At 34.6% G+C, this 25,824-nt stretch overlaps 1 protein-coding gene across 3 annotated transcripts in view; it reads right to left on the bottom strand.

Annotated features, from left to right (window-relative positions):
* Window positions 1-25,824, bottom strand: part of impg2b (interphotoreceptor matrix proteoglycan 2b) — a 36,124-nt gene that overhangs the window by 5,763 nt on the left and 4,537 nt on the right. For 2 of the 3 annotated variants that reach the window (XM_073861724.1, XM_073861726.1), the window contains 15 exons: window positions 23,734-23,900; window positions 23,591-23,619; window positions 22,463-22,495; window positions 21,451-21,506; window positions 17,256-19,381; window positions 15,400-15,561; window positions 15,212-15,270; window positions 15,105-15,125; window positions 11,496-11,749; window positions 11,124-11,182; window positions 6,877-8,901; window positions 6,108-6,327; window positions 4,836-5,046; window positions 4,381-4,569; window positions 835-1,036 (listed from right to left, as the gene is read on the bottom strand). In XM_073861724.1, coding sequence (XP_073717825.1) covers window positions 835-1,036; window positions 4,381-4,569; window positions 4,836-5,046; window positions 6,108-6,327; window positions 6,877-8,901; window positions 11,124-11,182; window positions 11,496-11,749; window positions 15,105-15,125; window positions 15,212-15,270; window positions 15,400-15,561; window positions 17,256-19,381; window positions 21,451-21,506; window positions 22,463-22,495; window positions 23,591-23,619; window positions 23,734-23,900 — 5,813 coding nt within the window. The remainder of the gene's footprint in view (window positions 1-834; window positions 1,037-4,380; window positions 4,570-4,835; window positions 5,047-6,107; window positions 6,328-6,876; window positions 8,902-11,123; window positions 11,183-11,495; window positions 11,750-15,104; window positions 15,126-15,211; window positions 15,271-15,399; window positions 15,562-17,255; window positions 19,382-21,450; window positions 21,507-22,462; window positions 22,496-23,590; window positions 23,620-23,733; window positions 23,901-25,824) is intronic. The other variant, XM_073861725.1, reaches the window with a different exon arrangement.

Here is a 25,824-nt window from a genome sequence, read left to right as displayed (position 1 = left end):
GACATTTTTCTATTGTCATGTCTTTTAAATGTTTTTCCAATTACTTAATTAATGATTAATAATAATAATAATTAAAGTAACATGTAACAATATACAAAACATTTTGGTAACACTTAAAGGAACAGTATGTAGGATTGTGGCTAAAACTGGTACTGCAATCACACAACTGGTGGCCAATACACAACATGACAACATCAACATAAGGGCTGCAACAACACTTTTTAAATGAGAATATCCTGGCTGGACCACTGTTGTCAGTGATATAAGTATTTGAAATGAAAATGATTTCTTAATGTCTGGTGACATATCAGGGCCATTTTATGATTCATTTAAATAAATTTCTTGCATACTATTCCTTTAATTTTACAAATTTTTGTAACACTTACACATGTACCCTGTAGTTACTATAGCAATACCATTAAATTTTGCATAATTGCATACAACTAACCCTAAAATCCTACAATTGTTGGGTGAACTATCCCTTTAATCGGACATTTAAGAGTTTAACTAACTTTTTTACAAAAAATACAAAATAAAGATTTCAAAGTAAGTAACAAACCTTAAAGGTCTAGTTCACCCAAAAATTCTGTGATAATTTACTCAACCTTATGTTGTTCAATCCCAAAGTTTCTTCTATAAAATACTAAAGGTGATTTTTTATTAAAATGGCCTCTGGCCATGGATAGGATTATGAAAACTAATGGGGATCTGGGCCACATATCAAAACAACTCCCACCCCTAAAACTAAGCTTTCATCCACATCAAATAGGCAAAGCAAATAAAATATGGCGTCTATACCTATTAATTCTCAGACATACTCATACATGTCATTACCTCTTTTGTAAGTTGACTGTTCTCATAAATATGTTTGATTTCCTCGCTGCTGAAGTCTGTGGAGTTCTCAACGCTGCCGTTGCTGTAAGCAGAGGCTTCTGGGTAACGACGGTAATACTGATTGCAGCCCAATGTTATTTCACTTTCAAACATGGGGTTGTATTTAGTGGCTCGCTCTAGAGATGGCATGCCGTCCAGATGACTGAAAAGATAATACAAATTACAAGTCAGTTTACAGACAACAGTCAATACAGTCTGACATGCTTTACCGGGCTTGGTATGATTTGAGCTTTGGCATAGTGGTAAGTGCCTTGGTGCTCATGTAAAAGACACAAGTGTGAATCTGACCAGCATCATATGTTCTGACTCCTCACTTTCCAACATTTTCTTTTATTTCTGTATTGTATCTATAAAATTAGACATGTACACTCTGTCTAAAGCAAACGTGAGGGGTGCTTGCCGTAGCAAAAAACTCAAGCCACAATATTACAACAATACTAACATGTTTTAACATGATGTTGGCATGATTAAACATGACGCTATAACATGTTTTATCACTAGGCTAGGTTCATTTACCACGATGTTACCATGTTTTAACATGATGCTTGAATGATGCTAACATGTTTTAACAATATGCTAATGTGTTTTAACTGGATATTTACAATATTTAACAAGATTTATGATGCAAGCATGTTTAATTTTATGCTAATGTGTTTTAACCGGATATTTACACTATTTAACAAGATTTAGAATTATGCAAGCATGTTCAATATTATGCTAATGAGTTTTAACCGGATATGTACATGATTTAACATGATGTTAGAATGATGTTCATTTGTTTTAGCATTATGCTAATGTGTTTTAACAGGATATTTACAGTATTTAACATGACTTAGAATGATGCAAGCATGTTTTAATATTATGTTAATGTGTTTAACAGAATACTTACATGATTTAACATTACTTAGAATGATGCAAATTTGTTAGGTTATGTTTAACACGATGTTTAAATGATGCTAGCATGTTTTAATATTACGCTAATGTGTTTTAACTGGATATTTACACGATTTAGAATGATGCAAACATGTTTTAACATTATGCTAATGTGTTCTAACCAGATATTTACATTATTTAGCATAATTTAGAAAGATCCAAACATATTTTAACATTATGCTAATGTGTTCTAACCGGATATTTACATTATTTAGCATAATTTAGAAAGATCCAAACATATTTTAACATTATGCTAATGTGTTTTAACCAGATATTTAGATTACTTAGCATAATTTAGAAAGATCCAAACATATTTTAACATTATGCTAATGTATTCTAACCGGATATTTACATTATTTAGCATAATTTAGAAAGATCCAAACATATTTTAACATTATGCTAATGTGTTTTAACCAGATATTTAGATACTTAGCATAATTTAGAAAGATCCAAACATATTTTAACATTATGCTAATGTGTTTTAACCAGATATTTACATTATTTAGCATAATTTAGAAAGATCCAAACATATTTTAACATTATGCTAATGTGTTCTAACCGGATATTTAGATACTTAGCATAATTTAGAAAAATCCAAACATATTTTAACATTATGCTAATGTGTTGTAACCATATATTTACATTGTTTAACATGATTTAAGAAAGATCCAAACATATTTTAACATTATGCTAATGTGTTTTAACCAGATATTTAGATTATTTAGCATAATTTAGAAAGATACAAACATATTTTAACATTATGCTAATGTGTTGTAACCAGATATTTACATTGTTTAACATGATTTAGAATGATGCAAACATGTTTTAACATGATGCTAATGTGTTTTAACTAGACATTTACATTATTTAACATGATTTAGAATAACGTAAACAAGTTTTTACATGTTTAACATGTTTTAACATTATGTTAATGCGTTTTAACAGGATATTTACATGATTTAACATGACTTAGAATTATGCAAATTTGTTAGGTTATGTTTAACATGATGTTTAAATGATGCTAGCATGTTTTAATATTATGCTAATGTGTTTTAACAGGATACTAACATGATTTAGAATGATGCAAACTTGTTTTAACATTATGCTAATGTGTTTTAACTGTATATTTACATTATTTAACATGATTTAGAATAATGTAAACAGGTTTTAACATGTATGATTTTAACATGTTTTAACATTATGCCAATGTGTTTTAACAGGATACTTACAGGTTTTAACATGACTTAAAATGAAGCAAACATTTAAGCATATTTAACCTGATATAAAACGATGATGCTAGCACAATTTAGAAAGATGCAATCATTTACTGTAACATGATGTTAATATGACTCCATCATAACCCTGTCATGACTTACCATGACTTAAGAATGATTGTAACATGTCTTAGCACGATTATAATATGATTTAGCATGATGCTATTAATAAATCAATTCAATAAAATAAAAATGTTCTTAGCATGCATCAGTGACTGTTGAGACTGCAGCAATTCTGCACAACAAGACCAACTTTGGCAATACGCTTTTGCTGTGGGATCAAAAAACAAAGAGATTGTCCCACCTATTTATATTCGCCCCAGGGTCAGATAGATTAGACACAGGACAATCTAGGAGTATTTATTCCACTGTAACCTGTTGATCAGGATCAATGACAGATCCCCTGCAGAGACATTATGTCATGTCTGTCTGCTCGGACTTTACTCTTGCTGCTTGTGAGGGAAACAAATTATTTAACAAAGATGGCTGACGTTTATATCTAAAGAGAACATGCAAAACTAAGATAAACTTAGTTTTATGAAACACAGAAAGTTTTGCTTACTGGGACTCGTTCTGAGTTAATATGAAGCAGTATATCTTATCTAGAACAAAGACTTTAAAATGACTTCTGTGATGTTGTTATCAGAATAATGATCAATTGAAGAAAAAACTTATGACAAGAACAGGAACATCTTGTTCGAGAAAGATAATTGAAACAACCTGCTTATCTTATACCCGAGAGTTTTCCGTTTCATAATTACCAAGAACAGAAGAACATTACGTCTGTTCAGGTCTTTTCATACAACAAGGTCACGCAGTATAAATACGTGAACGCTCCTGCCTTAAATACACCCCTGCATCCCATACAATGTTCCAGTTTGTAGGACTTTTAACAGAACCAGAACTGAGCTTCCTTGTACTTCCAATAAACATGACTCAATGTTTAAAATAAACAAATTTAAATCATGTGCTGATGCTGGTATACGTTACACATATTTGTTGCTTTTGGGGCGTTCGAAGAAATCAAATCAAATTTCCGAGTAAACAATTCCTGATGTTTTTTCCCACCAATTTGTGTCTTTAAACCTGATAGCCTTCAGATGAGCGTGCAATTTGTGTGCGACTGACAGTACAATGTGTTAAAATTAACTGAACCACCCAGATTTGTAGTCCACTATGGAGTTCTGCTTATCTTGAGGGCTAATCCTTCATCCAAACAACATGATCTGCGGGTTTGTAAAGAGCATTGGGAGGGTGTTTGTTAAAGCTCTGTTCTCACCGCAAAGGGTCTTCTGAATCATCCGTGTCATATTGGTCTCGCAGAGTTCTGGCGAGGAAAAAGATCACGCCTGAGGCCACGAGGAGGAACCCAGCGACCGACGCAATGGCAATGCCGACTACCAGCGGTTCTGACACGTACTCCTCACAGTGTTCACCACGGTACCACCAGTTCTCACCAACACGACACCTAAACACAAATAATGATGTGGATGATATTGGATGCAGCTGAAAAACTCTCCTATTGACCTCATTTAGGCATAAAAACACAATAAAATGAATAAAATGTGTGACTAAAGTAATTATATCATGACTAGTATATAGTCATTGCTATAATATTAGATAAACAGATTACACTGTGGATATACTAATATGCTTTTTAAATTGCTTAAATACCGACAAGTTTTGTTTATGGGTGAACTATCTCTTTAAGAATTTACATTGAGCAGCACATACCTGCAGATGGCTCCCTTTCCAGGTATGATATCACATTTCCCATCGTTCTGGCAGAAGTCTTCCTGTATTTCACAGATGCTCTGACATGGGAGCCCATCCACGCTAAAATAGCCAGCGTCACAAACGCACTCCGCCTCGCCCGACCATCGATTGACCAAACATTTCGAGAACTCATTACATGCTTGGAACTTACATGGATCCGCCTGTTCCCCTATAGACACCAGAAAGAAAAATATATCATAAACACATACAGTATATACAAACTATATGTCTTATAAGAACTGTAAGGGTGCGTGCACACCAAAGCTTTTAAACGTGGCTGAAAACGCCATGCGGAAGTTGAATGGCAGCTTTTTAAGCCGACTGCAAGCTTTCTTCAGGTGAGCACTTTGGTTGCTGTGATTCTTCTGCTTTGTTTATCAGCGGTTGTACTGGTTGGTTGTTGTGATAATTGTACCGCCCCTCTCCCACTGTGATTGACGGGCTGAGCTTTTCACCCAAAGTTGAAAATGTAAAAAAAATTCTTGGCGCTCAGCGATGAGCGCAGAAAAACCGCCGAGCGCCATTCATACATTGGAAACAATTGAAAACATATGCCGGCCGTATGCGTGAAAGCATTGGTGTGCAAGCCCCCTTAAGCATCACCCATGTTTGTCCGTTAATGCTAATTGCAAGTTGTTTTATAAAGTGTTAGGGCATTTTCAGCCATGTTTAAAAGCTTTGGTGTGCACGCCCCCTAACTGAGCTTACGTCTCAGATCTCTGAATAATATGTTTGCATTTGCTGCAGTTGTTTTAGCATGATGCATTTAAACGCAGGAATGAGAGCATTGAGAGATGTTGTGTACACATAAAACAGCTTAGCAAAGAACACACACACACACACAATGTAAACACAATACCACAATGTATGCGCAGAATGTAATCACCCAACTATCAGAAGGGCTGTTCACATATTATAACGTTAACGATAACTATATTAGCGTCCATACCACTGAACGATAACTTTATGCTAATCCGTCCTCGCGCAAATCCTTTACCTTCAATGGCATATTGCCTTTAATAAAAACGCTTGTTGTTCATGTGTCATTAAATGTGTAAATATGCTGTTCTTGTTGCATTTAAACAGCGGGTATAACCAGCAGAAATCGCTCAGAAAGTGATCCCAACGATATCGTTCATTGTATCTGTAACTCTTTACTCATGTCGTCGTATTGCCTGACCTCTGTTTGCTTTCAATGTTTTGTGTGTATATGTATGTTCTATGAATTACCTGATTCAACATCTAGTGAGTATTTGTCTATGGCAAGGTTCATTGTTTTGTAAGCGGTGTTACAGAAGTTCTCGAGGATAAGGTACACTTCTGTCGTCACACTATGGGGAACTGGCTTTCCAAATTTCATCCTGCTGTTTACAACAATGCTGCCATTCCTGAAGTTCAAGATCTCCAAATTTTGGAAATTGCTGAGGTTGGACTGTAAATATGGCACAAGCTAGAATTTTTTGGAAAAGAAAAGAATAGTTAAGAATACAGGTCAATCACAATTGTGATTATAACTGAACAGTAAAGCTAACACATGTTTTTAGTTAGCATTTGATCTGACTTGCTAGTAGGGGTGTAACGATATTTTGCAATACCCACTGTTGGGTATCGCAAATGCGATATTATGCACAGCTCTTTCAGGTACTACAACTCTTTGATCATTAGAAATCTAAAATTGAAATGAGTATAAGTCGTTTATAACATACATTTGAAAAAGCAACACTCATCAAACATATCGAGTCAATATACTCGTGCATATTGACTTCCTACATTAGAGCGCCCTCTGGCTTTTGGATGTATTCACCATAATTCATTGAAAAGCATAGCCAGCAAAATCGCACGAAGTACCGTTACACCACTACTTGCAAGGTTGACTAAGGTCATCACTGCTTAACAACGAGACAGTGGTCCCTAATGACATATGACCAGATTCTTTGCTTTTCACTCAATAGAGTAAGTAACCTGCCTATGAATACCATCTAAGCAGCAAATATCTTACCAGCTCCAGAAAGCGCTGCTCGAGAGCCTTGTATTCAGTGGAGCTCTTGTTGAACAGATCTTCTGAAAACATCATGTTGGTGACCCTAAGACTGAAAAACACTATCAGTGCCCTGCCAGGACTGGCTGGCAAGGCAATACTTGCCATGTCCGTCCCATGAGCTAACCCACTACCACCATCTTCATCGTCGCTTGACCCATCATATGGGAAGGCGTCAAATGAAACATCAATTTCTGTTGTATTGGAGTTAACAGAAATAGGAACATTAACAGTAGTACTCCCAGAGTTCACGGTTTCAGAAGGTGGGCTGAAAACTTTTCTTGTACTGTTTTCTTGTCCTGAATCATTTAAAGTTTCTTCTGCATCAACATTCTGGTCGGTAGGTGTAAAAGTTGGTTGATAAAGTGGCGGTAGAGTCATTGAACTAGGGTTTGTCTCTGATTGTTCTGAAATTACAGTAATTGTGGATGAGTAAAATATTCCAGTTGAGTCCCCATCTTCAGCCTTCTTAGGTAAAATAGGCTCCTCTTGAATACTAAAGTGAGTTGCAGTATAAGCATCCATATTATTGTCTGGAGACATCTCTTTAACAAACGAATCAGTAGATGATTGTGTGTGTGTAGGTTCTGTAGTTGAAACGGGTGCAAGTTCATGCTCATCCGCTGATGAATGTGATACACGTGTAAACGGGGACTCCTTCTCAGGAATTAAGGATGTCGAATGATCTAAATTGAGTCCCTCTGTGACTCTTGTTGGAGTGGCTGTTGTTGCGACTATGATCTCCTCCTCAAATAAATCCTTTTCAGAAAGTTCAGTCACTGAACTTTCAGTAGACAAAATCTTGATGTCGCCCAAGACTTCATCTAGAATTTTAACTTCTTCCATATCTGACCATAGGACTGTGGGTAACACGTCAACATTATGTTCCCTAATAGCTTCTGAAACACTGATAATATTTTCCCCATACACAATATCAAGGTTTGGGTTTGCAGGCAGTTGCGTGGTGGAGGGGATATGTTTTATTGTTGTCGTTGAGGCCACTGTTGTACCCAAATCTTCCTGATTCTGTTTGTTTTCTGTTGAAGGAGTGTACTCTTCTTTTACCTCTATTGCTGTGCTTGGTGGCATCACTGTAGATGATATACGTTCTGTGAAGTCCTTATGAACAGGTGAACTCTTTGTATCAAGACTTGGTGATCCATCTGAATATGCTGTGGTGTAGACACGTAGCAAGGGTTGTTCGGTTACATGTGTAACCATAGTGGTAGATTCATTTGGAAAATAATCATCAGGTGCTACTTGTGTCTGCACGGAAAGCTCGACAGTCAGAGTCTCCGTAGTCCAGAACACCGGGGCCTGGTCAATTGTTGTGTAGTGAGGATTGGCATGAACGCCATGCGTCACAGGAATCCTGTCCAAGAATGTGTCCTCACTTGTCGGTTCTTGGTGAGGAGGCTCAAGTGGTCCATCTATATTTTCTGGATCTTCCTTGGGTTTATGTACCTCAGCATCTTTATAGGGTGTTTCAGACACCCAGGGCCAGATGTCAACACCTTGCTCATCCCCAGAGAAACCTGAGCCTGAACCCAGATCTGTCAGTTCACCAAGAGTTGTAACCTCCACACCGGGAGAATTTACAAGGGGAACTGGTGTGGCATTTGGCCTCTGTATTGATTCTGCAGGTAAGGCATCTTCAGTTACAGTATCTATGATGGTACTGGGTGTAGTTGCAGTTTGTAGAAATCCCTCCTCTTCAAGAATAGATTCACTTTCTGTGCCACGAGCTGGTACACCGCTTGACGCCTCAGATTTAGATGTAAGCTCAATATTCAAGTTCTTTAAAGACGTCTCTGCAGGAGAAATTGTGGAACTTTCCTCAAAGACGATGACATCATTCACATTTGTGTCGTCACCTTGTCCATCAAAAGTGCGAAGAGGGTCAAAAAAGTCATGTTTTGTGATATAGATGTCATTGCTGGATAATTCAGGAACGTCTGGTGGTTTTTCTGAGGCAAGAACATTGTCCTGGAATTGAATGTTACATTTATAGTTAATTCATGTTTAAGTAAAAAATATATACAATATATTATAGCATTTTTTATTTGCATATCATCTTGTGTTGTCATGGCCTTTACGGTTTAGATATACCGTACAAAAATAGCTGACATAAATATGAACTCAACATCATTTACATCATTACAAGCAAAGTTACCAAGATAATATTTTACACGATTGCTTCACTGGACAACACTGGCCAATGTGACAGTTAGTCCTACTTGAATTTCCCTAATAAATTTCAAATGTTGTCAGAGCTAATATTTGAAATCTTATCATATAGGTCTACACCCAATATACGCATTGGTAGAGCATTGCATTAGCATTGCAAAAGGTTGTGGGTTTAATCCAGAGGAATACGCATACTAATAAAATGTATACCTTGAATCCGTTGTAAGCCACTTAAAATTAGTATCTTCTAAATCCATAAATGCAATTGTAATTTTAAACACCCACTAGTTTGGTCAATGCTGACAAGGACCCAAACGCATGGCTAGAGTAAAAAAACCTACACTCAGTTTTTTAGTAGAAAAAATTTTCCCAAACTTGGCCATAAATCACAGAGGACAAGGAAAAAGTGCATGGGCATGTCAAAAAACCACACATGAATATTGGTGCTGCAGGCCATCCTGAGGGCCTGATCCCAGGTGGGGCTTTAAATGATGCATATTTGAGTAAATAACAGATGCGTCAGATTTAGTTAAAAAAGCGAGCAACAATTTATATTCTGTGCATGGCCATTTTCTTACTGTTTATGAGGCAATCAAACCAAATTCCATCATCCAACTAAAACAGACAGTATTCTGCTGAACACATTGGCTTGTTATACATAAATCGCAGAATTTATTTTCACATAAATAACAAATGAAGTGCTACTGGAATATGATCACCAGCGGTCACACGCACTTCACGTCGTTTATGAAACACAAGCTGAACGAATTTCTGTGTAATTCATTCGTTAAACCATTCATACGTAAACTGTCACATTCAATTCAACAATATTGGTTTTATGAACAATTTACACAGAAATTCATCCTCCTCGTGTTTCCTAAATGAGGTCCATTTAGTATCCCAGATGAAAACCTCTTTCATGGACAATTCAGATCTTAATTGTGTCTTACAAAACGTACAGAAATGTTTAAGTTAATACTGAAATTTTTATCCGAGCACATTGTGAGATCTCTTGTTAAAATAGAGAAAACACCGAATGATTCAAATCTCTTTCCTAGCAGAAGAAACAAATGCTATAACATAAACATCATCATTTTTCAAACAAATCATTTTTTCTCATTGCTGTCTAGGAAACAACTGAAAACGTATTTGCGATTTTTCTTTCTTGTGAGACAGGACAATGGATTTACGATTGAAAACTAGTGTTTGACCTCACTATTGCCCCGAAGAGTTTTGTGTTTGGCAACCTCCACATAAACAGTTGATCTGCTAAACGCTGTTTTGCCAAAAGGACAACAATGAAGATCTTTCTTTAAAAGGACAGAGCAGGTAAAGAATCAATCTCAGATGTTGTTATTTGCAACTATCAGTAACAAACATGTGTCTTTGCAGGCAAGCATAGGCCTGCTATAACCTGAGAGAAAGAACATGTCCTAGACTTGGACATGATGCACCAGCCAAAACAAGGCTGTAAATCATTTTGAAAAAATAGTTGTGAAAAATGTGGCAGTTTCACCACATGTAAAAGGGAAAAACCGAGAGCGTAAATTTGGAAATTATTGACATGTTTTGCTGTTCGAATGTGTCTAATTAAACTACAGTACAGACTGTGAAGAAATTGAGACGATCTTTGTTATAAATATGTCATTCTGATATTAAAAACAGATTCTTTCAAAATGTCATAGTGCCAAAGCTAAACAATGTTCATACAATAGCATGCTTACTTGTGTCTAAAGAAGAAAACACATCGGAAAATCCTGCTGTATTATCCCATAACTGTGCTTTAATGACTTGCCCTGAAAGCCCATGTTTAGTGCAAGGTAATGTCTTTAAAATGATTGCCATTAGTGTGACTCGTTTAACTTTTAACATTTACTGCTTTTCAAGTGATTTCTTTTGAAGTATTCGAATGCACACTTCAAAATAATTGCACGGAGGTGAGAAAGTCCTACAATCTGCAGTTCTTAATAAGAACTGATTACCCTTTTACTGGGTGGTCCTGCCAATGTCCATAGACTCACCATCATGTTGCTGGAGTCAAGCGGTCTGCTGGTTGGTTTGGAAGGCGGCAATGTCTCCACTGTAAAGCCATAACAGACAAATCATATCAAATTATATTTAAACTGACTCTAGCACAGTGCATACAAATACTGCTGTCTCTTCAAAAGAGATTGGCTCTGAGGGCCACAAGATTAGTCTGCCAAAGCCAGAGATAAGAAACCACATGTGAGCAAGCATGGTAGGAGGATATGTAGCCGTTGTCAACATGGTGTATTTCAGCTTTGTTTAACTACAGTTTGCAATTTACCACTGTGACAGGACGCAAATTTGAAACCGACTGTTTATGAAACCATTCAGTTGAACTTTCAACACTCTTTTGCGAGACATCCTACCGTTTTTCAGTTGCAAAGAATCGGGGTCCACATCTAGGGTCGAGTTTCCGACAAAATTTTCCCTGTGGAGGGCCTCGGTGATGTAGTTCCGGAAGTCGGTGATGGTGTACACCACGGTAGGTAGCTCCTCGGGATCTGTGAATGAGTTCTCGACCTTATTTGAATGCAAATTAATGTAATCCATTGTCTCGTTGCTTATGCCTGCAGCATCTCCTTCAAGAACGACGGCATAGTGCACCACTACTGCCAGGCCTCTAAAGAACAGAGAAAAATATATAAGCAGTGGATCCTCGTAATCAATAAGCTGTTACAACATGCTTATCACTGGCAGGCACAGACTGGCCTCAAAACGGTTACGCATTAAGTGAATAAAATTGTTATATGGCTGAAACTGTTACATGTTTATGGGATTAAAACTGTTATGCATTTATGTGATTGAAACCTTTGCGCATTTATGTGATTGAAACTGTTTCACATTTATGTGATTGAAACTGTTTCACATTTATGTGATTGAAACTATTGCGCATTTATGCAATTGTAACTGTTGTCCATTTATGCGATTGAAACTGTTGCGCATTTATGTGATTGAAACTGTTGCGCATTTATGTGATTGAAACTATTGTGCATTTATGTGATTAAAACTATTGCGCATTTATGTGATTGAAACCGTTGCGCATTCATGCAATTAAAACCATTGCGCATTTATGCGAATTAAACAATTATGCATTTATGCGATTGCAACCGTTGGGCATTTATGCGAGTGAAACCGTTGCGCATTTATGCGATTGAAACAGTTGCGCATTCATGCGATTGAAACCCTTGCGCATTTATGCAAATGAAACTATTATGCATGTATGCGATTGAAACTATTACGCATTTATGCCATTGAAATTGTTGCACATTTATGTGATTATAACTATTATGCATTTATGCGATTGAAACTGTTGCGCATTTATGCGATTGAAACTATTGTGCATTTATGTGATTGCGCATTCATGCGATTGAAATTGTTGCGCATTTATGCGATTGCAACTGTTGTCTATTTTTGCGATTGAAACTGTTGCGCATTTATGCAATTGTAACTGTTGTCCATTTATGCGATTGAAACTGTTGCGCATTTATGTGATTGAAACTGTTACACATTTATGTGATTGTAACTGTTGTCCATATATGCGATTGAAACTGTTACACATTTATGTGATTGAAACGGTTGCTCATTTAGGTGATTGAAACTGTTACATTTATGTGATTAAAGCCGTTGTGCATTTATGCGATTTAAACTATTACGTATTTATGCGATTGAAAGTGATGCGCATTTATGTGATTGTAACTGTTGTCCATGTATGCGATTGAAACTGTTACACATTTATGTGATTGAAACGGTTGCGCATTTAGGTGATTGTAACTGCTGTCCATATATGCGATTGAAACTGTTGCGCATTTATGTGATTGAAACGGTTGCGCATTTATGCGATTGTAACTGTTGTCCATATATGCGATTGAAACTGTTACACATTTATGTGATTGAAACGGTTGCGCATTTAGGTGATTGAAACTGTTACATTTATGTGATTAAAGCCGTTGTGCATTTATGCGATTTAAACTATTACGTATTTATGCGATTGAAAGTGATGCGCATTTATGATATTGTAACTGCTGTCCATTTATGTGATTGAAACTGTTACGCATTTATGCGATTAAAACTGTAAAGCATTTATGCAATTAAAACTATTACGCATTTATGCGATTGAAAGTGTAAAGCATTTATGCAATTGTAACTGCTGTCCATTTATGCGATTGAAACTGTTACGCATTTATGTGATTAAAACTATTACGCATTTATGCGATTGAAACTGTAAAGCATTTATGCGATTGAAACTGTAAAGCATTTATGTGATTAAAACTATTACGCATTTATGTGATTGAAACTGTTGTCCATATATGCGATTGAAACTGTTACACATTTATGTGATTGAAACGGTTGCGCATTTAGGTGATTGAAACTGTTACATTTATGTGATTAAAGCCGTTGTGCATTTATGCGATTTAAACTATTACGTATTTATGCGATTGAAAGTGATGCGCATTTATGATATTGTAACTGCTGTCCATTTATGTGATTGAAACTGTTACGCATTTATGCGATTAAAACTGTAAAGCATTTATGCAATTAAAACTATTACGCATTTATGCGATTGAAAGTGTAAAGCATTTATGCAATTGTAACTGCTGTCCATTTATGCGATTGAAACTGTTACGCATTTATGTGATTAAAACTATTACGCATTTATGCGATTGAAACTGTAAAGCATTTATGCGATTGAAACTGTAAAGCATTTATGTGATTAAAACTATTACGCATTTATGTGATTGAAACTGTTGCGCATTCATGCGATTGAAACCATTGTGCATTTATGCACTCCATGCAGTTGAAACTATTGCGCATTTATGTGATTGAAACTGTTATACATTTATGTGATTAAAACTGTTGCGCATTTATGTGATTGAAACTGTTGCGCATTCATGCGATTGAAACCATTGTGCATTTATGTGATTAAAACTGTTGCGTATTTATGCAATTAAAGCTGTTGCGCATTAATGTGATTGAAAGTGTTATCATCTTAATATACATCAGATGGTATCAATGGAGTCTGGTGACATTTGCTATTAGTTCATGTTTATATGTGCAAAATGTGCACTACACACAGTACGTGCGGTTTAGTTCGCCGGTTCAGTTTTCTGATTCAGTTCAGCATGGTGTTATTGTTATAAACCTGGGCAAAACAAAATTGTAGGTCAGCTTGGTTCAGGTCGTTCTCGAAAAAATTGGACTGTATATGCCTAGTAATAAAAACTAATGGCTAAAACAAACTCCCAGTCTACGGTTAAACTAGCACCCAAATGCCACAAACTACTCAGCAATCGTCTCCAGACCGAAGTAAATTAAAAACAATGGGGAGTGCATAGAACTGACCTATATTTTTGACTTGTTTTATACCGCAATGGTTTGAGACCTGCTGAGTTTATAAAAAGCTACATTTTCTCTCCCATGAAAACCAAAATCTAGTTTATAATTCAGTTCCTTGGCATGCCACAAACTGTGTGCATGCTAATACGCTTTATAAAGGTTTAAAAAAGAACTGCGTTGTGAGGATTAGACAGACTCGCTGATAAACCCACATCTTAATGACTTCCCATCAAGCTCAAGATTCGGCCATGTGTTAAGCACAGCAACTTAGGGTGATAATTGGTCATTAAACACAAAAGAGTAAAGTAGTTATGGTTGTTTTGGAAAATCAGTAGATTGAAATGATGATGAACACCTCACATCTAACAATATTAAGAAAACAGTGAGAAAGGGATTTAAGGGAAAACTCTACAAAAACAGTACATATGGTGGATGGAAAATTTAGGGACATGACTTTCTCATTAAATGTTTTGGAGGAGATATGGGTCAGGCAGCTGTTTAATATGATAGGACGGGTAGATGGATTTATCAGGCCCTGGTGTAACATTTCAGATTTGAGATTAATCAAACCTAGTGTATTCAAATGTACAGTAGATCCAAGATTTAGTTTCAGGGAAAGTTGTAAAAGTTAAGGTACTCACCCTTCGATGTCCTTTTGTGGACTTTTTGTGGAGAAAAAAAACAATATGAAATGACTGATGTTTTTAAACTCTATGCAGGAATCTATTATGCAAATGTATTGTTTTACCTAAACTCAAGGACATATATTTTCTTGAAACCTGGGAGTCTTTCAAAAATGTCTTCAATCTACAGGGAAAAAGAGAATGTTATACAACAAAATATAATCATAAGGTTATGAAATCTAATAATCATCACTCCCAACATTTGTCACCAGTGTACACAGTAATGCAAAAGTAAAATATAGTTGCTTCTCACTTTCTCAATGAACTGCTTGGAAAGGCTTTGATAGTAGGAACTTGATGGATCTCTTAAAGCATTATCATAAATTTCTCCTTTCAGTTTAATGCTCAGCTCCAGCTTATGGTCTCTCACAGGACGAATGGGTCGGACGAGGATATCATCAATTTCATTACCAATCTAAATACAAGAGGACAACATGCTGTCAAACACTATCTCAATTATTAAGTATATGTAAACACATTAAAGCAACACTATGTAGTTTTTCGACATTTAAATAATGTCTCTAAAATTATTTCAGTGAAAGAACAACTTTTAACTGGACAAATTGTACTGTTGCTGCAACCTGAGCAGCCTCCTAGCTGCTACAAGCACACTCTGAAAGTCACGTGGTCGAGTGGAGCACACAGCCCCTCCCCTCCCCCCGCCTGCAGAAGAGTGCCTGATACCAGGCACTGTTGCGCTTTTCAACCACATGGGGGAGCCAGAAGTCAATCTTACACGGAAAATACATAGTGTTGCTTTAAAAATAAAAGTTGCTTCATACAAGAAATAAATAAAGCTGCAAGTACATAAAAACCATGCTCGTTGTCTTATCATGCTTCATAACAGTAAGTTGAGCTGTCTGGTCAAATTTCACAGGAAATATCAGTTGTTTATGAATATTTTTAAATATAAGTACATAAAGTAACCTGCAATTTTATGTTTCAAACAGAGATAGCGATAGAGAGGCAAAATAAGGCCGCACTGCAAATATGATTTTTTACTTAGTATTTTCGTCTTGTTTTCAGTAAAAAATATCAAAAATTAATATATAAACTTTAAGTAAATTAGTGATTAAAACAAGCAAAAAATCTGCCAATGGAATAAGAAAAAAAATACTTGAAATAAGTTTATTTTTTTCATAAACACTTAATTCAAGAATTATTTTCTTATTCCAATGGCAGATTTCTTTTCTTGTTTTAAGCACAAATTGGTTTAAATTTGATATTTTTGGTCTAAAAACTAGATTTATTTTCAATTTTGCTCATCAAGAAAATACATCTTAATTTAATTTTTAGATATATTTTACTGACGAAAATACTAATTAAAAAAGTCATTTTTGCAGTGCAAAGTAAGTATGCGCACCGCCAGATTTTTAAAACCCTGCATACACTGCAAAAGATTATTTTCAAGAAACAAATTTCTTAGTATTTGTCTTGTTTTTAGTAAAAATATCAAAAAATTAATTCAAGATGCTTTCTCTCGATAAGCAAAACGACCCAAGAAAATCAGTCCAGTCCTCAGACAAAAAATATCAAATTCAAGCGATCTTGTGCATAAAACAAACAAAAAAAATCTGCCAAGGGGGCAAGCAAAAAATCTTGAAAAAATTTCTTAACCCTAAGAGCCCTAAGGTCATTTTTACAATGTATTGTCCGTCTGGTTTTATTTTCTTAAAAAGCTTGTTAAACATCAACCCTGTTGTGCACAGACAATCTACAAACATCTTTTTTTTCAGGACAAGTTGGACTGTGAGAATATTTGTGTTGTATTGATGTCACACTAAATTCACGAAAAATTTGCTTACCCTATTGGCAGATTTTTTTTTTGCTTGTTTTATGCACAAAATCACTTAAATGTGATATTTTTGGTCTAAAAACTAGACTTATTTTCTTGGATCGTTTTGCTCATCAAGAAAAAGCATCTTAATTTATGAATTTTTAGATATTTTTTAATGATAACAAGACAAAAATACTAAGATTTTTTTTCTTGAAAATAATTTTTATCATGTACTTTGCAAGGTTGTGCGTTCGACTGACTATACTTCGGGCTTTATTCATTGCAGCTTTACAGAACAAGTGCACTTGGGGTTTCAAACTTGAAGTGCTTACCAAGTTGTTTTCATCTAGAATGTCATTCGAAATATCCTTTGATGAGGTTTGTACCGAAGTTGAAAAACTTTTTTGAATGGAAGTCGTCAAATCATTTTGTACAACTGTGATGTCCTCAACTTTCAAGTCGGGCGTTGGTTTTTCATCCTTCTCTAATTCAGGTATGTCTACAGGCATGTCAGATATAACATCAGGCGTGTCTGTTATCTCCGGTATCTTCTCGGGTGTCTCTGAAACTATTTCCGGTAAGAGCTTAGATGTGAACACAGGTGTCTGATGTGTGACCTCTGGGGTTTTAGTTATTACTTCACTTGGCTTAAGTAGAACATCAGGTACTTGAGATATTACACCGGTCGTGTTTGTTTTGACATCTGCTGTTTCTGTAACAACCGTAAATGTCTCTGTTATGACTTTAGGTAAACTGTCTCCTCTGGTCTCAGATAGGTCTACTGTGATGTTCACCTTCTGAAGAATCTCAGATGGTTCTGTAACTTCATAAACCTTTGTGTCCGTATCTACGGCAGTCGTCCGTGTATCCACCTCTGTAACATCTGGCATTGTGTCTTTAGGAATCTCGTATGGACCCTTTCCACCTTCACCAGGTTCAGGTGTTTCTTTTTCTACTGAATCTCTCATGTCTTTGGTAACAAACTCTGCAATGTCCAGTTCAGGAGTACCATTATCAAAAGCAGTATCAAGTGTAACTTCATGACCTGTTACAGTTGTGGCCTCAGGTGTGATTAGGGTTAAGGTTTCTGGTGATGTCTCCTTAACCAAAACATTTGTCATAACTTCAGGAAACTCATTGAAGTTGGTAGCTTCAGTGAAATCCTCTTTACTTGTGTCTCCCCCAAAATCTTTAGGTTTGTTGTTAAGCACTATTTCTGTGCTTGTCCCAATGTCTTTAAATGTAAATCCAGTAACTTCTGGTATGTCTGTTGTCATCACACCCCATTTCTCAATAGCAGTCACATCTTCAACTACAAATTCGTCTCTGTCAGCAGTAGGTGTGTCTTCATACAGTGAAACGTCAGCTAGGTCGTTCTTCTCAGTTTCTTCCATAACTTTTGATGTTTCTCTAGTCGTCACCTTAACAACTTCTGGTAATATGGTTATGATATCCTCAACCATACTCTCTGTGGTATCAACTAGTGATCCTACTGTTGGTACAAACTTGTCTTCTTTACCGTGAAGTGTCTCCTTATCATCTCTGTTAAATAACGTTACTACGGCAGTAACGTCCTTCGCAACAGAGGTGTCCTCAAGGGGATCTTCTCTTGTATCATCTGTATTAGCCTTATGTAATGTAGTAAGCGTTGTCAATGCTAGCATTTCTGGCACATCTGAACCATTCAACCATCCTGTGGTGGTGTCAGGTGAAACCTCTGCCAGAGCTATAGGAGTTGTCTCTACAGGACTCTCCGGTAAGACACCCTGAACATCTACTGAAGACGAATCTATTAGTGTTTTATGAGTGACCATCAATGTAACAGGACCTTCAGTAATGTCCTGTGCCACATCAAGTTCGCTTTCTGAAGTAAGGTCTTTTGTGGACTCATAAGTGACTACTGCAGGTGTAATAGTGCTTATCCCCGGTGAGTTAAGCTCTGCGGGAAGATCAGGCTTGTAAGCAACTGAAGTTCTCAAAGTATCTTCTGATGAAACAACTTCTACATACTGAATGGTAACATCTACTGTTCCAACAGGACTTTCAGTAGCATCCTCCCCCACTTCCAGTTTGGTTACTAAATTAAGCTCTTTATGGGATTTAGTGGGCACTACTGTAGGAGCATTAGTACTTATCCCTGGCGAGGTTGTGAGAAGTTCAGGCTCAAATGTGCTATCAGGCTCAGCGTCAGGCGATGTATGTTGAATGGTATAATCTGCGGTCTTCGTTTCTTCAGTAGTGTCCGGTCCCACCTTCTGTTCAATTTCTGAATTAGGTTTTTCACTTGTAAGCTCTGTATTACTGCTTATCCCCAAGTCCTCAAAGGTTGTGGTAAAATCATTGTCTGGGGTGATCATTTTAGGCTTTGTAGCTATAGTGGTACTTTGGATTTGATCTGCGGTGGTTTGCGATGTAATGTCCTGTGAATCTGTTAAAGCCTCATGAAGCACAATGCCGACTGGAGAGAGAAAGATGGATGGAAAGTGAAAGAAAGTTAGCATCGTATGCGACCCTGCATGTGGAAACCCAGCTAATGTCTTTTTATAGTGATTTACGGTTTTCTAAATAAAATCATCCTACATAATATAAATATACAAAACATAACTTTGATTTACTAAGGCAGGGGTGTGCATTCCTGGTCGAGGAGGGACACAGTCCTGCAGAATTTAGATCCAACTCTAATCAAACACACCTGAAAAAATGAGTTAAAGTCTTTGGGATTACTTGGAAATGACATTCAGGTGTGTTTATTTAGGGTTGGATATAAACTCTGCAGGACTGTGGCCATCCGGAACCAGGAATGCACATCCCTGTACTAAGGTCATGTCAAAGAATGTGAAAGCACCAATACGGCAAAAAATATATATTTTAAAAATATTTCAAAATATACAAAAATGGCCAAAAAACATATTTGCTGAAATATATTTTAGAATATGTTTACAAATATAAATTTTTCACCTATAATATATATATATATATATTTGGGCATTTTCTGCATATTTTGAAATATATTTTAAAAGTAAATACACTTTAAAACAATGAAAAATCCATTTAGTCCTCTATATATTTCAATCTAAGGAAATATATTCATGCCTCATTGGAAGAAAAACTTTGTTTATATTACGAACCTGTAAACATAACAGTTTTAAAAGATTAACATTAAATATAGTTTCAACTTCAAAAATATACTTTATAAAATAAATTTTATTTAGCATATATTTAAAATATATTAAAGCAAAAAATATTTTTTGTCATATGGGATGTAAAATTAGAAATGTATTTGTCCTTGAAATACATTTTGAAATATATGTTAATATATGAAGGTTAAAACTAAATATATTTCTAAATTCAAAACTATATTAAGTTAAGCATAACATTCCACAAAATGTATTAAGTATATTTTTTACATTTACTTATGTAAATTATATTTATATAATTTTTGCATAACATATGAGTTTGTGCTGTGTGTAATTATTATGTAAATATAAATACACACACACATTCATGTAGGTATTTAAGAAACATTTACATGTGTATATATATTTTTATATATTCCAAATTATATATAAATAAAAAACAATATTTAAATAAAACATTTCTTAAATGTATATATGTAATTTATACATAATATATATATATATTTACACACACACACATAATATTTACACACATCACAAACTCATATATTATGCAAAAAATTACTTTTATTTTGTATGGGATTAATCTAGATTCATTTATATATATATATATATATATATATATATATATATATATATATATATATATATATATATATATATATATATATATATATATAATTTTAATTATATAATTGATTTACTCATGTAGTGGTTTTTTTACATGTGCGTAAATAAGTGACAGGTATTATAACATTTTCTTCTTCCTGTTTCTTTTCTGTCTTCTGTTCATGCAAGTTATGAATGAATGAAATTAATACAATTTATTATTATAAAATATATTTTTGGCCAGAGATTTTCTTTTCTGTATGGGCAATAATTCAAATTAAGACAAATCATATATTTATATTAATATCTTACCTATGAATATGATTAAAATCATAATTAAAAATGCTCCCATAAAGCCCCTAATTCCTAATTTTACAGAAACACAGATCAGTTCAACTTTTTTCAAAAAATATATCAAAGTCAAGTGTGGACTGATGTTTAAGGCAGGCACATGCTCAAACGATTAGTTACACTTGACTTAACAGGAGAATGTAAAGATCCCAACACATCTACTTCATTAGCAACCACTGAGTAACTATAATGGATTAGCGTCTATTCTGAGAGCGCTGTACTGTATATCTCTAGCCAGAGAGCAATGGGTCTCTGTCGACACAACTGCAACGGTAGGTTTCCATGTTTACAGTAACAATACAGATGATTGAGCATAGCTTCATTCAACAAACCCCAAAAGCCAGTCAGCAAAATTACCGCAAGACACTTTGAAGACACATCTTTTGTTGAAAAGATCAATGTTTCAAACAGTATAAAGAACTGGACTGACCTTGCTGGGTTGTGACCACATTTGCTTGTGTTGGTGAGATTGTTGTCGTCTGATGTCTAATGAGAGAAAGAAGACAATCATGAATCTTTCTGATGGTCAAAAGTACATCAATTCTTGTTTGACAAAAAGTATTTTTCTGACCTAAAAAGTGCTCTCTAAAGGTAACTAGCCTTAGCTGGGACTAAAAAGGCAAACAGTTTTGCTATGAAGCATTGACTTTTAATGGGTTTGTCTGCGAATCCCAGTGTCTATTTAATACTTAGCTAGTTTAGCTTCTTGGCTAAAGATTGGAAAGAGTTCAGATGCAAAACCCTCTAAGTGCGGTTACCATGTTTTCTGGTAAATGAGCATTTTTATCAGGCCTTTAGGTTTATGTTTAGTAATTTTACTTTAATGGCAATAAAAAGATTAATTATTGAAGTCATTAGTTGACATTTTCACAAATTTCACTTTAGTAGTTTCATCGACTAAAGCTGCAAAACCCCTATCTTCTAAAAAAAATCCACTTCTTTGGAACAGACATAGTAAAAGGTTTTAAAATCTGTGATGATGCAACTAGAAACAATGCAAATGATAAAAGTATTGCAAAAATAAAAAACTGAACCACACACAGTGATTAATGTGTCACATTTGGGTTGTATTCTGGTCCAAGTACTGTACACAAAAGGGACCAAAGTTTAAATGTGATCCACAGTTGTTTTGCATGCTGTCATTCATCCAATTAATCTTTCATGCACTTTGAGGACTTTGGTGAAAAATCGATGTGGCATTTAAAGCGAAGGTATTTGTTGAACATATATTATGTGCCGTCATTTTTGACAGATGTGCGTCTGAGCTCAAATGTTTTCAGGATGTTTATTTATAAGTAAGTCAAGTTGAGCTTCACACTGGACATTGGCAGATGATTTTTTATCACAGTTGTAACAAAATTTTATGCACAATATATTTAGGCTGCTGAAAAGTACTACAGTATGATTTTTTTTGCAGATTTTTGGGGCCCTTACGGTCCTACCTGCATTCAGGCTGCCATGGGCTGGTGGGGGCACTATTATAGGATAAATACATGAATTGTTTGATTGATAAAACATTTAGATTCATCAGTGAATGAACTGTTATTTTAGAAATAATGGAATTTGGTAATGAAAAATGTTGTCGTGAAACAATGCTTTGCATTCATGATTATGTATAAAATGTTTCGACATGGCCTTAAACTTTTGTTTTAAATGTATTCTTATGTGTCTGATGGAATGCAGAAGTAAACCTTTTGGGGTGGTTTCCCAGACAGGGTTTAGATTAATCCAGGACACTAGGCCTTAGTTATATTAGGACATTAAAGTAGTTTTTACAAACATACCGTACAAAAAACAATACTGGTGTGCATCTTGATACAGCCGCAGAAAAAATAAGAGACCATATCAATAAATATTTATAGGTATGTGTAAAATTGTAATTTTTGTTTAATTTTGTCAACTACCGACAACATTTCTGCCAAATTCTTAATAAAAGTGATCATTTATTGGCATGTATTTACTGAAAATTAAAATGGGAAAACTTGGTTAAAATAGAAAAAATAAATAAACACAGCAAAGAAAATTAAAAATAATAGATTTCTTAACAACAAAATATTAATGTTTTTAAATGTATTTTAGAAAAAAAGTACAATTTGTTTTTGGAAAAACGCAGACTTTTAGTCACATCATTCATGCTCTCAGTCTTTACATTTGCTGTTGGGTGACTTTATGTCACTCCCAAAGTTTGCTTTGTTAAGATTTGCCAGTACAAAGTGTTTTTACATTAAAGCAGCTCAAACATGCATTTTAGTCTTGGACTAGTATAAACTCTGTCCAGGAAACCCCCCAATGAGTACTGGATTACCCTTACAAAAGGTATAGTGGTGTTATTTTGATAAATAATGGTAATACCATCATTGAACTAAATGATTATAATATTTATGTACTACACTGTTTTAATATGCACTCTTTAATACCAATATGTACCACTATGGTGCTGGTATGCACTCTTGAGTTGAATCTTCAGTGTACTTTTGAAAAGGTCCACCCCAGTAAAAGCTTTGGACCATTATTAACAGTGTATAAGACGTGTCCGATAAAAGAATAAACATTAACATTACATTTCTTACCTTGTTGTCGTTGAAGCCATTCCTATCCTCTAGAAACAACAAAAATGTTTAATTTGTAAGACTACTTATATTAATTTCTATTAAGATATTAAACTCATAAGTGAAAACACATTTTTATTTTTATTAAAGTGGGTATTTCTTACCCTTTCAATGACAGTGAGGTGTTCAGCCGATTCGCTAAAGGTCTTGCCAATGTCATACACACTGACACTACCATCCTGACATTTTTGCATCCAGATCTGGTACTCATCTTTCCCTGGCAAACGATCCCAGAAGATCTTAAAAGCTTCCCACACCGTCTCCTGGCACACTGAAGTACACGCAAAAATGTAAATATACACAAGAAGTAATGGATACTTGTGGAAAGAATACATTTTATACGCATTACAAAAAAAGATATCTGTAAATAGACAATAGTAAACCTTTCAAAACAAAGTTTTTTTAGCCATATTGGCAATGGCGTTAACACAAGTTTCAGTTTTTAGAGTTTTCGTATCTAATGCAATAAAATTCAATCCATTTTTAAATAAGGCTTAAATGCTTTTTGGGTCACCGCATATACAGTACAGATACACACATGCATGCAAACATAGGCATGTATTCATGTATATATGCACAAACTCACACGCACACACACACACACACACAAACGTTTACTTCACTAAAATGTGGACTTCTATTGTGTTATACAAGTTATAAATACTATAACCTAACCTTTCCCACACACTAAACCTAACCCTAACCAAAAACTTTCACTTTTTTTACATATTTTTTACTATTACTTTAATAGCGTTTTACAAATGAGGACATCCCATAAGGGAGGTTTTGTTCAGGTTTGTCAGGTTTTAGTAGTTACACACACAATAATAATGGTCCGACAATTTTGTAAGAGTAAACTATGCACACTGCAAAAAAATGATTTTCAAGAAAAAAAAATCTTAGTATTTTTGTCTTGTTTTCAGTAAAAATGTCCAAAAATTCTTAAATGAAGATGCTTTCTCTTGTTGACCAAAATGACCCAAGAAAATAAGTAAAAAATATCAAATTTAAGTGATTTTGTGCATAAAACAAGCAAAAAAAAATCTGCCAACGGGGTAAGCAAAAACATCTTGAACATTTTTCTTAAACACTAAATTCAAGAAAAATTGAAGAAAATTTTGCTTAATCCATTGGGAGATTTTTTTTGCTTGTTTTATGCACAAAGGATATTTTTGGTCTAAAAACTAGACTTATTTTCTTGAGCCGTTTTGCTCATCAAGAAATTCTTAAATCTTAATTTAGGAATTTTTTGATATTTTTACTGAAAACAAGACAAAAATATTAAGACATGTTTTTCTTGAAAATATTTTTTTGCACTGCAAAAAATTATTTTCAAGAAAAAAATTCTTATATTTTAATCTTGTTTTCAGTAAAAAAATCTAGAATTCTTAAATGAAGATGCTTTTTCTTTATGAGCAAAACGACCCAAGAAAATACGTCTAGTTTTTAGACCAAAATATCAAATTTAAGTGATTTTGTGCATAAAACAAGCAAAAAAATCTGCCAATGGGGTAAGCAAATTTTTCTTTAAAGTTTCTTGAATTTAGTGTTTAAAAATTTTTTCAAGATTTTTTTGCTTACCCCATTGGTAGATTTTTTTGCTTGTTTTATGCATAAAATAATTTAAATTTGACTTATTTTTTGGGGTCGTTTTGGTCATCAAGAAAAGCATCTTAATTTAAGAATTTTTCGATTTTTTTACTGAAAACAAGACTAAAGTATAAGAATTTTTTTCTTAAAAATCATTTTTTGCAGTGCATATTTTACTCTTACACTGCAAAAAATGATTTTCGAGAAAAACATCTTAATTTAAACAAGACAAAAATGCAGCTCTTGCTGCAAAAAAATAATATCTTACTTAGTATTTTTGTCTTTTTTTCTAGTATAAATATCTGAAAATTCTTAAATTGAGATACATTTACTTGGTGCGCAAAGTGGCTTAAGATATTAAGTCTTGTTTATTGAAATAAATGATGAAAATCAACAGGTTTACACTTAAAACAAGTAAAAATATCCATTGGCAGATATTTTTGCCTGTTTTAAGTAAAAAAAACCTCTTGATTTCCATAATTTAGTTCAGTAAACAAGACTTAAAATTTTAAGACACTTTGCTTATCAAGTAAATGTATCTCAATTAAGGATATTTTGACTGGAAAACAAAGTTAGACATTCAGAAGAAAAGATGGAGAAGTGAG

This window comes from Misgurnus anguillicaudatus, chromosome 23, assembly GCF_027580225.2.
Source record: "Misgurnus anguillicaudatus chromosome 23, ASM2758022v2, whole genome shotgun sequence".
Taxonomy (NCBI): Eukaryota; Metazoa; Chordata; class Actinopteri; order Cypriniformes; family Cobitidae; genus Misgurnus; species Misgurnus anguillicaudatus.
This window is presented reverse-complemented; position numbering and strand designations above follow the sequence as displayed.